The 17,012-nt window shown below is 39.5% G+C and overlaps 2 protein-coding genes across 3 annotated transcripts in view; one reads left to right on the forward strand and one right to left on the reverse strand.

The window, feature by feature from the left end:
• Reep4 (receptor accessory protein 4) overlaps positions 1-17,012 on the reverse strand; it is an 816,909-nt gene that overhangs the window by 254,549 nt on the left and 545,348 nt on the right. The gene's annotated exons all lie outside the window — the stretch shown is intronic.
• The window catches only part of Ppp3cc (protein phosphatase 3 catalytic subunit gamma), a 60,589-nt gene that overhangs the window by 24,360 nt on the left and 19,217 nt on the right, over positions 1-17,012 (forward strand). For both annotated transcript variants that reach the window (XM_051195426.1, XM_051195427.1), the window contains exons 4-8: positions 3,098-3,209; positions 7,266-7,411; positions 9,871-10,010; positions 14,392-14,469; positions 14,697-14,791. In XM_051195426.1, coding sequence (XP_051051383.1) covers positions 3,098-3,209; positions 7,266-7,411; positions 9,871-10,010; positions 14,392-14,469; positions 14,697-14,791 — 571 coding nt within the window. The remainder of the gene's footprint in view (positions 1-3,097; positions 3,210-7,265; positions 7,412-9,870; positions 10,011-14,391; positions 14,470-14,696; positions 14,792-17,012) is intronic.

Consider the following 17,012-nt stretch of genomic DNA (forward strand, 5'->3'; position numbering starts at 1 on the left):
TAATCAAAAAAAAAAAAATTTTTTTTTTTTTTTTGGTTTTTTTCTGCAGCTTTGGAGGCTGTCGTAGAATTTGCTCTGTAGACCAGGCTGGCCTGGAACTCACAGAGATCCTGTTGCCTCTGCCTCCTGTGTGCTAGGATTAAAGGCATGCACCACCACCACCACCACCCAGCTTTGTTTGTTTGTTTTGTCCAAAAAGGAGTTACAATACTAAAAACTACATATAAATATATTCTGGTTTGGGGGACTCTGAGAGGATTAGCACAGCCGTGTTTGTCTTAGAACAATTACTCTGACTGTTCATCTAGAGAACTGACTGTGGGGGCCTAAGGACAGGTAGAGAGACCCCAGTTTGGAATCATAATATAGGTAGGTTGAGTCCTTGTGTCTGAAATGCTTGAGACCAGATATGTTTTATTGCAGAGGTTTTTCAGATATTAAAGCATTTGCATAGACTTTACCAGTGGAGCATCCTTCATCCAAAAGTAAAATCTGAAATACTACAAAGTCATCTTTTGGAGTATTGTGTTGGCACTCACAAAGTTTCAGATTTTGGAATTTGAAAAATCAATCTATAATATGGGTAAGAGATATCAGTAACAGATAAAACTGTTTACACAGTTCTTTCTCGTCCTTCTTCTTCTTCTTCTTTTAATAGTGTCATGGTGTTGCTTAGCCTATGTGGGCAAGTGTGTGTGTGTGTGTGTGTGTGTAGGTTATTGTGGTGATATATTATTTATGATTTATTAAAGCTTGCCAGAGAGTACAGAAAGCAAAGCTAGTCACTACAAGCCATAGAGCCAGACAATGGTGATTCACACCTTTAATCCCAGCAGCCATACTAGGGGGTGGTGGCACACACCTTTAAACTCAGGACTCAAGAGACAGATGGATTTCTGTTAGTTCAAGGCCACACTCCATGACATTGATCCAGTCCTAGTCTAAAGCCATACCACTCTGAACCCGTTCCATCTTGTCTGATCTCAGAAGCTAAGCAGGGCCAGGCCTAGTTAATACTTGGACGGGAAATTAATCCAGTCCTAAAGAGAAACAGCTCACACAAAGGTGTCCTCAGCACTTGTGATCACACACCTTTAATCCCAGGATTTGAGAGGTATAAAAGGAAGAGGCAGCAGTCTGGGATTGTAGCCTGAGGTTTGGTGGAGACAGGATTGTAGCCTGAGGTTTGGTGGAGAGATTTATTCTCCAGCCATGCTGAGAGGACAGCCCTTTCATCCTGAGGTAAGAGCTAGTGGCTGACTGCTTTGGTTTTCTGATCTTCAGCTTGAAGCTTGAACCCCAATATCAGTTTCTGGTTTTTATTTTTCTTGTTACAGGTTATTGCCAATATTTTGCTTTGACATTGTTGTAGCTAGCATGTGTATGTATTTTCATATTGGTGGGAATACATGACTTAAGGGTCAAGAGTTAAGTAAATTATGTAGTTTTGTCAGTTTTGCTGCATTGTCTTTACCATGCAATTTCTTTTCTTTTTAGATCTATTTATTTTATGTACATTAGTGTTGACCAGCATGTATATGTGTGCACCATGTACATGCCTGGTACTCCAGAGGTCAGAAGAGGGCATCACATAACCTGTAATGGGATTATAGATGGTTGTGAATCACCATGTGGGTGCTGGGAACTGAGCCCAGGTCCTCTGGAAGAGCAGAGAGCTTTTACTGCCATCTCTCCAGCCCAGTGTCCTTTCCCTTTTACATAGTGAAGTACATCTATCTTTTCTTGCCTGTGGATCTCTCATCATTAAAATTCCTTTGCTACAACCATGCATCCTTCTCGAACTTCTTTGCAATTTTTAGCTTGCTTGTTCTTTGTCACTTGATAGGTGCTATGAAACATTAGAGCTAACCCCAGAGATGTTTATTTAAAAACTCATCATTACTCCAGTGATCTTACATTTTATTTTTTCTGTTTATATGAGACAAGATTTTATACTGTAACACAGGCTAGTCTCCAATTCAAGGCAGTCCTCCTGCTTTAGCCTTCTCAGTGCTGGGATTCTAGGCATGAGCTACCATGCACAGTGTTCGTGTGGTGATTTGAGATGCTACCTTTATTGTGTGTTCATATGAACTAGAATCTGTTTCTGAACTGTGATATTACTGGTATATTCTAAAATATGGTAGGGCATAGGTTCTTTATTTTATTTTATTTTATTTCAGTTTGAATGTATTATGTAGCCAGGCTAGTCTAAAACTCTTTATGTAGTCTAACCTAGTATTGAATTCATGATCATTTTGCTTGAGTACAGAGATAATACTTATGCTACCACATGTGGCTCAGAAACAGTGTTTCTGTTTCTTGAGACAATGTGTCATGTAGCCTAAGCTGTTTCAATTTACTGTGTAGCAGAAGTTGACCTTGACTTTCTGGTTCCTTACAGATTCTTCTGTTTCTACCTCTCAAGTGCTAGTATTATGGGTGCTGGGATTGGAACTCGGGACCTTGAGCATGCTAACCAGACACTCTATCAACTGAGCTGTACCCCTAGCCTTTTTGTTGTTCTAAATATAATTTTAATACCATGGTACCCTATTTCATACTTTTATATAAAAGCTTGTTCATTTATATATTCAATTTTATATCCCATTTTGCTGAATTCTTCTATTTAGGCTAAGTTTATCATTGGTTTTTCTGGGTTTTTTTTTTCAGTTATACAATTATATCTTCTGCACATAATGATACTTTTAATTTTCATTTACCTATTCTGAAGCCTTTACTTGATTTCAGTTTTCTAATTATATTGGCTATTGTAACATTGAATAGCAACTGATAATGTGCCTTGTTCCTGGTCCTAGTATCTTCCCATTATAATATAATGATGCAGATTTTAGGACTATAATATATATGTGGGTAGCTTTGCCAAGAGAGTTCTCAGTGTCTAGATACTTGGGAGGGATCTTTATTTATTTATTCCACCAAATTTAAGGTAACATGCAAGAGCTGGAAGATTACATTTTCAATTCTGGAGCTTATAATGGGATATGCCACATAGCACGTCATTCTAATTTAGTTAAATTGTCTTTATGTATTGTCATGGTCATGAAGAACATTATCCTTTAATTGTGTTTCCTAGTGTGTGCTGTATTTGTGGAGTTTAAAGATTAACCATCCTAAAACATTGTTTCTGCTTCGAGGAAATCATGAATGCAGACATCTTACAGAGTACTTCACCTTCAAACAGGAATGTAAGTATACATCTTTAGAGAATGTTTAGTTATTTCATGTGCTGCCATGCTCAGTTAAGATCATAACTTCAAAAACAAAAACAAACAAAAATTAAGCCAGGCTTGGTGGCTCTTGCCTGAAACTCCACACTTGGGAGGCTGAGCAGAAAGACCATTGCAAGCTTGAAGCTAGCTTAGAAGAAAACAAAGAAGAAAGCCTAGGTACTCCTACACTGTTTATTCAATGCTCACATACTACTTTACTGATAGGTTGGTCTCCATGTGTCATATTGAGTCTTGTTGCCAGTAGTGTCCTGTATTGGACTTGGGGATGTTTATAATGGCAGTCTTCCTCCCAGGAGAGCCTGAAAGGAAAGGTCAGAGTTATTAAAAGAAATAGTAAGCCAGGTTTAGTGGTCATGTCTGTAATCCCAACACTTGAGAGATGGAAACAAGAGGATTAGGAATTTAAGGCCAGCCTTGGCTACATGGTGAATTCAAGGTCAGTTTGGGCTACATGAAGCCCTCTCTCAAAAAAAAACAAAAAACAAAGCAAAAATATACTCAGACATTAAAGTCTGTTGCAAATAAAGGATCTTGAGATCGTATCATGTCACATTTAGCAACTTTTGCTCAGCTGAAGTTGTGGTATTGTGAGGGTCTTCCTGTGAGATCACTAGTTGTTTGGAGCCCTTGCAACTGTGGATTAAAATCTTTATTTTCCAACAAGCTCCCAGCTTGGGGGTCACTCTTGGTTTTTAGGGACTGCTTCCAGGTTTTTGACATATGGTTCCTGCAGGTAGTTCCTAGTGTAGATGTTGGGTTTCTTCTGGCCCAGCCAGATAACTAGAGGAAACCATTGCTTTTTAAAAGTCCATGGGTTTAGACCATGTCTATCCAGGAGAAACTCTCCTTTGCCATCTAGTGAAGTGTAACAGTGAGATGCTCATCATAGTTAGAGTCTCCACAGACTCAAAAAAGTGGATCATTATACCAAGTAGAAGCCATTGGAATCATGTTACAGTTTGTCCAAAACAGGTGGATGAATGAAAACCAGTAAGATATTTGCTTCTTGTGTAGGCTGGCCTCAACCTCACAGAGATCAGCCTCTCTCTACCTCCCAAGTGCTGGGATTAAAGGCATGTGCCACCCCTCCCAGCAGATATTTGCTTCTTGATGATGTTCATTTCAGTGTTGATTATAACAATAAAAAATAATTAATTGTCAATAAAAGGCCAATTAAATATACTATGTTAGTATTAGAGAGGGGGTGTGGGAGTGTGGCTGTCAGCAGAGTATTTTTGTGAAGTCCAGACTTTCCTTCTATCTTTATGTGGGTTCCCAGCAGTAAACTCAGGTCCTCAGGCTTACACAACAAGTACTGTACCCGCTGAATCATCTTTCTGGCCTCCAAAATATTTTTAAATATTAAGGGATCTGTATGTGCTATCTGGAGAGATGCTTGGAGGCTGTTAGCTGAGAGAAACCATTTGCTGACAGTGTACACTATGTGCAGAAGAAACTGGCATCAGCATTTACTTCTGTGGTTCTGGCTGGATCAGAAATTATTATTTTGCTCTCTAGTAATATTTGAATTATTTTTTTGCCATCATTATGTACTACTTTTGTAATTTTTTTTCAAGCTGCTAATTTTAAGATTACTCAATTAGTATTTGAAGGGCTTTTTGTTTTGTTTTCTTAAAGGTGTGATTTTGCTATGTAGTTCTTGCCTCAAACTCCCTATATAGACAGGCTGTCCTCAAACTTTCATAGGACCTCTAGCCTCTCAGGTAGCTATATGCCACTGCTCCTGGCTCTTAGAGGCTTTTGTTGTTATTTTTTGTCTTTGTGTTTGTCTTTGTGGTAGACCATGTCAAAGGCCCTATAAATATTTTTTTATGCTTATGTTTTGATTTTGGCATATGTGGGGGTCCTTGAGTTGATTCCCTCCCGTCTACTGTGTGAGTCCTGAGGATTGAGTTCAGGTATGGACTCAGCAGCAAGTGCTATGTCCCCTAAGCCATCTCAATGGCTCATAAGCAGGTCTCTGAAGCACTCCTAGTAACTCTGCTTTGTGCAGCAGGGCCAGTGAGGTGGCCGAGCACTTGCTCCTGAGCCTGATGACTTGAGTTCAGTGCCCAGGAAGCAGAGAATCGATGTACACACAATTGTAAAAGAAATAAAGGAATGAGTATGCCAGTGTCTGGAAACTTTCTGCTCTCTGTCACCATCATCTACTTATCTACTTTTAAGATTTTTGAAGTACTAAATGTTTGTTTTCATTTAATTGGACTTTGTTATATAAAATTAAATAAAAAAAAGATTTTTGAAGTACTTTGTAGTTTTTTTTGTTTGTTTTTTTTTTTTTTTTTGTTTTTGTTTTTGTTTTCTGAAATAGTGTTTCTTTGCAGCTTTGGATGCTGTCCTAGAACTCACTCAGTAGACCAGGCTGGCCTCTAACTCACAGAGATCCACCTGCCTCTCTGCCTCTGCCTCCTGAGTTCTGGGATTAAAGGCATGTGCCATCACTGCTTACTTTGTAGTTTTTGCCTAGAACATTAAATATGTACAAAACAGCCGACAAAGGCCCTGGAATATTCATGATGAAAGTCAGCTACATGCACTCAGAATTAAGTGAGCACCAAGAAAATTGCCCGGATGCCCTGTTGGGAGTGAAGTGGGTGTGGTGTTTTTGGTTTTGACAGAGGGGACTCTGTATTACCCGGGCTGTGCATAGTGGTTTATTGGACTTAGGCTCATTAAGGGACATTTACTGTAATTTTCTTATCTATTCTTCCCTTTTAAGCAAAAGTTCTCATTTGTTCTTTTGTGGGTTTTGGTACTGGAAAGTGAAGTAGATTTCTTTTTCGATCAGTGTAATTGGTTCTATAATTGGTTCTACTTTTAGAAGCTGGAACAATAGGTTCAGGAAATGCTTTAAGCATCCTATTTTGCTCAGAGTTTCTTACTTAATGTCTCTATTTGCTTTCAGTGTGCTTCTAGCTGTACCTGAGCCCAGTCACTAGTCTTCTGTATAGTATCTCCCATGTCATTCTAATGCTGCATGGAAGATGCAAGTAAATCTTGGGGCAAGCATACACACTAAAGTACAAATATAAATGTTACTCCTGTATAAGGAAAGAGCATGCGTGTGTTGCATGTGTGTTCACTGATAAGCTGATCTTGCCTATGGCCACTGTGGCTGGTAGAATCAGAGCTGTATAATTAATGCTAAGTGACATCAGTTGCAGAGTGTGCAGCTACAAGTTTGTTACTGTTTTTAAGGAGTGTGGGCAGAAGCTTTTCTTGTCTCATATCAATATTTTTTTTGTGTGTGTGTGTGTGTAAGCAGTCCTATCTTACTTTTTACTTTGAGACAGTCTCTCCCCAGGTTGGCCTTGTAATGAGCAAAAAAGAAGGAGCTGGAGAAATGATTCAATAGCTAAGAGCTATTCATTTAGAGGACCCAGGTTCAGTTCCCAGCACCCACAAAGCAGCTCACAACTCTCCTTAACTCCAGTTCTGGAAGAACTAATTTCTTCTGGCCTCCTGGGGTACCAGTGTGCACTCAGTGCATATGTGTGCATACACACAGGCAAAACATTCACACATATAAAAGTAATAAATCTTTTTAAAAGAATAGAACAAAATGAGCAGGAAGGCTTCTGATACAGAAATAGTTTTCAGTACTGGAGAAAGTTCCACATGGGTTAGAAGCTCCATGGATCAAAATGCCAGCATCCTTTGTAAAGCTTTACTGCAGAATATGAGGATCTTGGAAGGACCCTCAGAGGAGCCCAACACCATAGCCTCCCCCAAGTGCTGCCTAATAATTGACAGCTGGGAGCCAGCTGCCTTTTCAGGTTTCCAAAGCAACAAAGCATGAAGGGCATCCTTGTCATTAGAAAGGGAAGGGAGTTCTGTTAGCCTTGGTCTGTGTCTTTTAAAAGACATCTTCTCATAGATGGATCTTCAGACTCACCTGAAATTAGTGGTTTCTGAGCTGGCTTCACCTTCTGACCCCAGGTCTTGTGGGTGTGACACTGTTGGTCCTTTGACTTTCTCCTCTTTTGGTAGGTCGGATTAAGTATTCGGAACTGGTATATGAAGCATGTATGAACACATTTGACTGTCTTCCCCTCGCTGCTCTCTTGAACCAGCAGTTTCTCTGTGTACACGGAGGAATGTCACCTGAAATTACTTCTTTAGATGACATAAGGAAAGTAAGTAATCTTTTGTTGATTTCATGTTGTTAAATTTTTGTTCTTTATCCCAGCCAATTAATATATCTTACATATAACATATAATATCTGAAATTAAAAGAAAATACAATCAGAAGTAGAAAACCAAAACTTACCATGGCTTTGTCATTGTTGGACAGCTGTTATTAACACTTGAGATACATCTATTTCTTACTTCTTTCTCTTTTTAAAATTAAATGGTTTCTTTGGTTTTTTGTTTTCTGGTTTTTGTTTGTTTGTTTGTTTTTTCCTTTTTTCATCTTTGGTTTTATCTTTTTTGGTTTTTTGAGGCAGGGTTTCTCTGTATTGCTTTGGAGCCTGTCCTGGAATTCACTCTGTGGACCAGGCTGGCCTCAAACTCACAGAGATCCACCTGCTTCTGCTGAGACTAAAGGCGTGCACCACCAACACCTGGCTTAAAATTAAATTTTTTGTTTTGTTTTTTGAGACAAGTTTTCTCTGTGTAGCCTTGGCTGTCCTGGAACTTGTTCTATAGACCAGGCTGGGCTTGAACTTAGAGATCCACCTGCCTCTGTCTCTGTACTGGGATTAAAGGTGTGCACCACCACCACCTGGCCTTAAAATTAAAGTTTAATGACTAAAAGTATGTGATTCTTATACTTTAACTCTGGAACATTTTAAAAATTATTTGTATATTTTAAACAGGATCTCTCTGTAAAAGCCCAGGCTAGTCTTGAACTCAAGACAGTTCTCCTGCCTCATCCACTAAAATGCTAGAATTATTCAGTGTATGCCACCATTCCTAACTTGGAAACTTTAAATCATGTTCCAGTGTAGACTGAAGTTTCTGTCCCGCCTGGGCTTTGGTCCTGCAACCGTTTAGTCCCAAATAAACACTCAGAGGCATATATTAATTATAAACTCTTTGATATATGGTTCAGACTTCTTAATTATTAACTCATTTCTACTAATCTGTGTATCTCCACATGGTCTTTTTTCCTTGGCAGCTACAAAGTATCTATCTCACTCCACTCTCTCCCTGTTTGGATTTGCCACCTGGCTAACTAAATCCTGCCTGTCCATGGTCTGAAGCAGCTTTATTCATCAACCAATAAGACAAACATGTATTCACAGCACACAGAAGGACATCCCCCATCATTCCAGTGCACAAGGACTTGACAGTATCTTTGGCCAGGTCCTTTAACCTTTGAGTCCCTCTCTTTGTAAAACGAGTCAATTTGAGTAACTTTTTGAGCTCTGCCCACTCTGAAATGGCATTGACTTTAATACCCTGAATTGCATGGCATGGTTGATCCATTTTCCTTACATGGTGATTAATTCCGAGCTTCTGTGACTTCATGGTTAGGGAAAAAGGAGCAGTCGTATGTACTTGCACTGTTACTCATGGTGCCTCCTCACTTTCATCCTCTCAGTTCCCACACAGAGACAAACTCACCATGGCCCTAAGCTCCCCAGTGAGAGGTCCACCTGTATGTTGGCTTTTTTGCTGTCTTTTAAGCATCTAGCCTTTCCCCTTCAATAGATTTGCATTTAACAATTATGTATCAATTGTGATAAAAAGTTCCCTTCTCAGCAGAAACCTTCTTCTTGACTCTCAGATGTTTCAGTCTGTTCAAAGCCTGGGTATTTATATTCTTTGATTTTTGTATGTGTGTGTGTGTTCTGTTAAAGCAGCAGTGACTAAAAATTTAAGTTAATAACAAATATTAAAATGTTGCCACTGCATAGAATAGAAAGAATAGAAAGCCTTTAGTAAAGAAAACATCCACATTGGGATAAAATAAGCAGTGGAAGAACCATGACCAGGCATTCCTGTAACACTGTTTGCACAGAACACTGAACTAACAGTATATTAGTCTGCAACACTGTTCCCACAGAACACTGAACTAATGGGTATATTAGTCTGCAATACTGTTTCCACAGAACACTGAACTAACGGTATATTAGTCTGCAACACTGTTCCCACAGAACACTGAACTAACGGGTATATTAGTTTGCAACACTGTTCCCACAGAACACTGAACTAAGGTAAATTAGTCTGCAATATTGTTTCCATAGAACACTGAACTAATGGTATATTAGTCTGCAACACTGTTCCCACAGAACACTGAACTAAGGTAAATTAGTCTGCAACACTGTTTCCATAGAACACTGAACTAATGGTAAATTAGTCTGCGACACTGTTCCCACAGAACACTGAACCAAAGTTATATTAGTCTCTGGGTTTGTAGCGGCTGACTTCACATTTGAGTTGAGTAAATGCTGCACTGGATTAGCACAGGAGAGGCCTGTTTCCACAGGGTTCTCAGATGTCAGAACACTAATTTTCTCACAGGACCATCCTTCCAGGCTCACTGTAGGCATTTCTGTAGGTAGAAGGGGACTTTTGACCTGCCTGCTTCCAAGGACCTTTTTACTTTTCTGATTTTCCCCCCCTTTTGGCTCTGTGTATCTTCTAGTTAGATAGGTTTACCGAGCCTCCTGCTTTTGGGCCAGTGTGTGACCTGCTTTGGTCTGACCCCTCAGAGGAGTATGGCAGCGAGAGGACCCTGGAGCACTATACCCACAACACTGTCCGAGGCTGCTCCTACTTCTTCAGGTAAGCTGACCCTCGAAGGAGAAGGCAATGGAACAAACTGGGATTCTAGTTTTTAAGCTTTACTTTTACTATTTTTAATTATATATGTGTGTATATCTGCGGATATATGCACATGAGTGCAGATGCCTATAGAGAGAGGTAGAGGCATAAGAGCCCCTGGAACTGGGATAATAGGCAGTTGTGAACCACCAGTGTGGTTGCACAAACTGAACTTGGGTCTTCTACAAGACGAGTACATACTCTTAACCAGTGAGCCATTTTCCAGCCCCTGGTGATCCATTTTATGAAATTATTATTTCTTAAATGTTTTAAAAATATTTTTGTATGTAAGTGTTGTGCCTACATGTCTGTCTGTGTACTTCCTGATGTCCTCTGAGGTCAGAAGAGGGTATTAGATCTCCGAGAACTGTAGTTGTGAAGCTGCCAGCCAGGTGGGTGCTAAGAACTGAACCTAGGTCCTCTGAAAGGGCAGTAAGTGTTCTTAGCACTGAATCATCTTTCCAGCCCTGATTTTATGAAGTTAATTTTTCTCTCTCTTTTCTTTAAACAGGGTTTCTCTGTGTAACCTTGGCTGTCCTGGAACTTACAATGTAGACCAGGCTGGCCTCAATCTCACAGAGATCCGCCTTCCTCTGCCTCCTGAGTGCTGGGATTAAAGGTGGATGCCACCATCACCCAGCATGAAATTATTCTTAGGTGATTCAGGTCTTAAACATGTAGTATAGAGATTTCTGTTTAATCTCAATCTCTCTGCTTTTATTTATCTCCTTTAGTCTCTTCCTTCCTTTTTGGTACTGGAGATCAAACCCAGGGCCTCACATGTTTTGGGCAAGCACTTGTTCGTTTCCTTAAAAGTAGAAAACTTAATGTTTTCTTAGACATTAGACCATAAGAAGTATAGTATAGTGAACATAGCTGCCTTCTAGTGTCTTGATGTTACCAGCTCTAAATGATATATTATTTGTCCCTAATTATCATCTAGACACTGCCTAAAGATTTTATGTATGTGGATATTTTGGCTCTGTGTGTGTGTGTGTGTGTGTGTGTGTGTGTGTGTACCACATGTGTGCCTGGTTCCTGTGGAGTCAAGAAGGCATCAGATCCCCTGGAACTGGAGTTGCAGATAATTATGAGCCATCTGTGGGGGCTGCAAACCAAACCTAGATCCTCGGCAAGAACAGGAAGTGCCTTTTACCACCGAGTATCTCTATATAATGAATAGGCATGGTAGAATACACTTTTAATCCCAGTGCTTGAGAGAAAGATACATGCCGATGTCTGTGAGTTAGAGACCTACATGAGCTACATAGTGGGTACCATGACAACCAAGGGCTACATAGACCTTGTCTCAAGAAAAAAAAGTAGATGACTTTACTTTTCCCACAGAGATTCTGTTTCAAAAGATCTGGGCCAGGCAATCCTATTAGGCATTGAAAAGTTACTCACATTTTGGAACTTCTGGCATAGACAAAAATAAAAAATGAACAGAACATTGTGATCCACTGTGATCTAAGCTTAGGACATTTCCTGGAAGTTGACTATTGTCCTAAAACTCACATGGGAGTTGTTGACGTGGTTTGCTCAGCCAAAAAAAAAAAGAAAAGAAAGAAAATAGGGAAGTTTGAAATATAAATTATTTTTAATTCCAGTGTTTTATCATAATAACAATACATTTATTTAGTTCCCTAACACACTTGCTGATTAGCTAAGATAATACAATAATGGAATGAACTAAACATACAAAAAAGAAACCTTAATTTATTTGCCTTTAAACTTTTTTTTTTTTTTTTTTTTTTTTAAGGCACAGTTTCTCTGTGTAGCCTTGGCTGTTCTGGAGCTTGCTCTATAGGCCAGGTGGCCTCAAACCCACAGTGATCTGCCTGCCAAGTGCTAGGATTAAATACTTGTGCCACCACTGCACGGCACCTTTAAACATTAAAAATAACCTTCTTTGCCAACCTTTCTAGTGACTCATTTAGTGAAACAATTGAACTTTTCCCTTTTTTTTTTTTTTTTTTTTTTTTTTTTTTTTTTTTTTTTGGACATTGCTTAAAAACTTGGCATTGTTGGCTGAATGTCATTTGGTACAGTTTCTGTGGTCCCTTGCCAGCACCTCTCACAATACATAGGCCTTCCACCCAGAAGTCCTCCTTCTGAAATTTAGCTTGGGGATTGCAGTGAATCCCCACACTCACCTGAGGTCACTGTTACCCAGTCAGTCCTCACAGAGCTCCTGCAAGCATTCATGGACATTCACTGTGCAGAACAACAGTAAACGTTCCAGTCACCCCTACAGGCTTGCAGCTCGCGTTAAAAGTCATGCTCTGACTTTTCCCAACCCTCATTTCCTTTGTTTTATGTGTACGAGTGTTTTGCTTACATGTGTGTTTGGGCACTATGTCTGCCTGGTGTACATGGAGGCTGGAAGAGGACATCAGACTCCTGCAATTGGAAGTGTAGATGTGGGTACTCAGAACCAAATCCAGGTCTTCTGCAGGTGCAGGAGATTCTCTTAGTCACTGAACTCTCTCCAGGCCTGGTCTTGCATTCTGTTGCTGTTTTTGCACTTTTTATCAGCCATTTATTTCATGTTGACAGTGGTACTCAAGCATAGTACCAAAGTGCCATCTATCCAGTGTTTTTTAGCACAAGTGAGCTATAATGTAACTTACAGAGAAAATAGGTCTGTGCTAAATTTGTCAGGTGAGTTTTGTTACTGGCCATGGGTTCAAAGTTAATGACTCCATAATATATTTATATAAAATGTCTTTGTACAGGGAGACCATCTGGAACACATAAGTGGTTGGTGGAAAAAAAAACATTTTCCATTGAACGTAGTGAAAAGCAAAGTTGCCCCTCTTCTTTTTCAGACAGGATCCTGTGTATCTCAAACTTGCTGTGTAGGAAAAGATACCATGAACTTGTGATTTTTCTGTTTTACCTTCCAAATACTGGGATCACAAGTGTGTGTAGCATACATATGGTTCAGGGAGTTGAACCAGGACTTTATGTATGCTAGGCAAGCACAGTCCCAATTCAGGAACAAGTATTTAAAAAAAGTAAATAATTAATATCTACATACTATTTGGATAATTTTTTAAAGATTTATTTATTTGTTATATATACAGTGTTCTGTCTGCATGTATGCCTGCAGACCAGAAGAAGGAACCAGATCTCATTACAGGTGGTTGTGAGCCACCATGTGGTTACTGGGAATTGAACTCAGGACCTCTGGAAGAGCAGTCAGTGCTCTTAACCTCTGAGACATCTGTCTAGCCCCTCTGAATAATTTTATATTCTCTAGTTCTTCCTACTTCTTATCTGGAAAAGTAAAACTAATAAGACTATTTTAGGAGTATATGCAGATACCATATTCTAGCTGTTAAGAATACTGCCTGTTCTTCCAGAAGTACTGAGTTCAATTCCCAGCAACCTCATGGAGACTCACTACCATCTATAGTGGGAACCCATGCCCTCTTCTGTCATAGAGGCATACATGCAAGCAAAGCACTCATATACATAAAATACTTAAATAAATAAATCTTTTTTAAAAAAAGAATATGGTAGCTGGGTGTTGGTGGTGCATGCCTTTAATCCCAGCACTCAGGAGACAGAGGCAGGCAGATCTCTGTGAGTTCTAGTCCAGCCTGGTCTACAGAGCTAATTCCAGGACAGGCTCCAAAGCAATACAGAGAAACCAAAGCAATACAAAAAAAATTTGTTGTTTATAATATTTATATCTATGCATTGATATTACATATAAACCTATAAGTGAATTCTTTTACTTTTATAAAGATTTGATGATTGAAGAAAGTTTACACTCATTTTGTAGCACTTACTGTATACACATGCATGCATACATGCTGTTGTGATATGTTTTCATATCAAAATATCAACAGTTTTGATTGTATTGTTAGTGTTAAAGTTGCATCATAAAGTAAAAGATAGAAAAACTGTTTCTATTCTAAAGTATCATCTTCATGGTAGTAATATGTATTATTGAAATAGAAATCACTGGTTTCTGAGCTTTTAATAAAAGCTGAGTGGTGGGGCAGGAGAGATGACTCTGGTCCAGAGCACTGACTGTTCTTCCAGAGGACTGGGTTCAGTTCCCAGCACCCACAAGATGGCTCATAATTGTAACTATAGCTCCAGGGTATCTGCTACTCTTCTTTGGCCTCTGCAGGCACCAGGCTCTCATGTGGGACATATACATACAAACAGGAAAAACTCTCATACATGTAAAATAAATCTTAAAAAAATCCAGTAGTCTGTAGTATTTGTAATCTTAAAACAACTCTGAGATTGGGTTTTCCCTTTATTCCTATTAAAAAATAACTGCTGTAATATTGGACTTATGCATTCTTATTTTCTTTTTCAGTTACCCTGCAGTTTGTGAATTTTTACAGAACAACAGTTTATTATCAATAATCAGAGCCCATGAAGCCCAGGATGCTGGGTAAGTTGCATTAAAACCCTCACATATCCGTGCAGAGATTTTAGTTTAGTGTAAAGATGCATGAACTCGGCCAGGCCATGGTGGCACTTGGGAGGCAGAGGCAGGTAGATCTCCGTGAGTTCAAAGCCAGCCTGGTCTACAGAGCAGGTTCCAGCATGGCCAGAGAAACCCTGTCTTGGAAAAAAAAATAAAATAAAAAGATACATGAGCTCTCCTCTCTTTTCCAGGTACCGAATGTACAGGAAGAGCCAAGCAACGGGCTTTCCATCACTCATTACGATTTTCTCTGCCCCTAATTACCTCGATGTTTATAACAATAAAGGTAAAGAGGCTCTGCAATATTTGAATGTGAATTTGTTATTAACTGTAAGCCTAGTTTAATTTTGTGTTTTACTTTTATTTTTGTGTTCATTTACTTATTTTTATGTTTTGGTTCTGTGGATTGAACCTAAGACATTGTATTTGTGAAGCACTCACTGTACCACTGGGATATATACTGAACACCCATTTTCAAGTACAGAATTTCAATCAGATAAAAAAGTCTTGGGTGGCAAAGCATGCGCTTAGCTTGGGGAAGGCCTTCACTTCAGTCTCCTTCACTTCAGTCTCTGTTCTGCCTCCACAGACCTTGACATTTCTCCCTCTCATCCCACCCCAATTCTCGTCTGCTTTGTTTCAAAGCAGGGTTTGGCTATGTCATCTTTGTTGGCTTTGAACTTGGGGTCCTCATGCTTCAGTATCCCAAGTGAAGGGTTACAGGCATGCACTGCCATATCTAGATGAAGAGATTAGTGTATGTAACAAAGGCCAAGACATTTGAGTGTAAGCTACTGCTTGTCTTCACCTCCTAAGAGATCGGATCTTTGGCGTATAATGATCATAGCAGATGGTATGATTGAATCAAAATGTAAAACTAATGAATAACTTCAGAGCTATGTTAGAACAGTTAGTGTAAGTCTGTAATATTACCTCAAAAAAGTTACCATTTGGTAATACTTTGTTTTGTTTGTTTGGTGTTTTGAAATAGGGTCTCACTGTATGGCCAGCACTCAGGAGGCAGAGGCAGACAGAGCCAGTCTGGTCTACAGACTGAGTTCTAGGACAGCCAAGGCTATTATACAAGAAACCCTGTCTAGAAAAACAAAAGTATCTGGAGTCGATGGACTCCAGGCTCTGACTTGTTATGAGAAGTGGGAAGTATGTGCTGGTATGCTGGGACAGATTCTGAAAATGGTCAGACAGGGCAGAGTGAAATTGGTTATCCTCACCAACAGCTGCCCAGCCCAAAGGAATCTGAAATGGAATACTATGCCATACTGGCCAGAATTGGTGTCCATCACTACAGTGGCAATAACATTGAATTGGACACTGGACAAGGGAATACTATAGAGTATGCCTGCTGGCTGTTTTTGACCCAGGTGATTCTGATGGCATTAGAAGTGCCATAACAGACTGGTTTTCCTCTAATAAAACTACCAGAGCTCATTAAAAACAAAAACAAAACAAAAAATATACAGAAAATCAGCTTGGCACAAGTAGGCATGCACCTATTTGATGACATGGTTGTTGTTAAATGTGTATAGACTCAGAATGCTGAGAATAGAAGAAACTGGTTGTTTTGTTTTGTAACATTTTTTATTAATTTATTTATATCCCAATACCCATTTCCCCTCCCTCCTCTCCTCCTGCTCCCCCCATCTGCTCCTCGGAGAGGGTGAGACCTCCTCTAGGAAGTCTACTAAGTCTGTCCTACCATCTTGTTGAGGCAAACCAAGGTGCCTTCTCACCCCCCACACATGTGTCTAGGCTGAGCAAGGTATCTCTCCATATAGAATGGGCTCCACTAAGTCAGTTTGTGCATTGGAATTAGATCTTGGACCAGCCACACCATTGTCTAGTTCAATCTTATGCAGGTTCTCCATTTGTCAGACTGGAATCAGTGATCTCTCAGTCAGCTGATTCTGTGGATTTCTCCATCGTGGTCTTGACTCCTTTGTTCATATTATCACTCCTTCCTCACTTTCATTGTACTCCAGGAGCTTGGCCCAATGGTTAGTTGTAGATTTCTGCATGTGCTTCCATCTGTTTCTGGAAGAGGGTTCTAGCTTCTCTGCAGTTATGGATTATAAGATGGGTATCTTTTGCTTTGTGTCTGATATCCGCTTATGAGTGAGGACATACTATATTTGTCTTTCTGGGTCTAGGTTACCTCACTCAGGATGTCTTTTTCTAGTTCTGATCATTGTTGATTTTTTTTTTTTTTTTTTAAGAAATACTTTTCCCCAGTAACTTGTTCTTCAACTTAAATTTTGGTTGATTTTTTTTTTTTATTATTGTTGTTTGTTTTATTTTGTGGTTTTGGTTTTTCAAGATAGGGTTTCTCTGTAACAGTCCTGGTTGTCCTGGACCTCACTCTGTAGACCAGGCTGCCCTTGAACTCACAGAGATCTGCCTGCTCTGCCTCCCAAGTGCTGGGCTCAAAGGTGTGCAGCACCACCATCCTATAGAAATTGATATTTTAAAATCTACTGTGAGGAGAGATT

This window comes from Phodopus roborovskii, unplaced genomic scaffold, assembly GCF_943737965.1.
Source record: "Phodopus roborovskii unplaced genomic scaffold, PHOROB, whole genome shotgun sequence".
Lineage (NCBI taxonomy): Eukaryota > Metazoa > Chordata > Mammalia > Rodentia > Cricetidae > Phodopus > Phodopus roborovskii.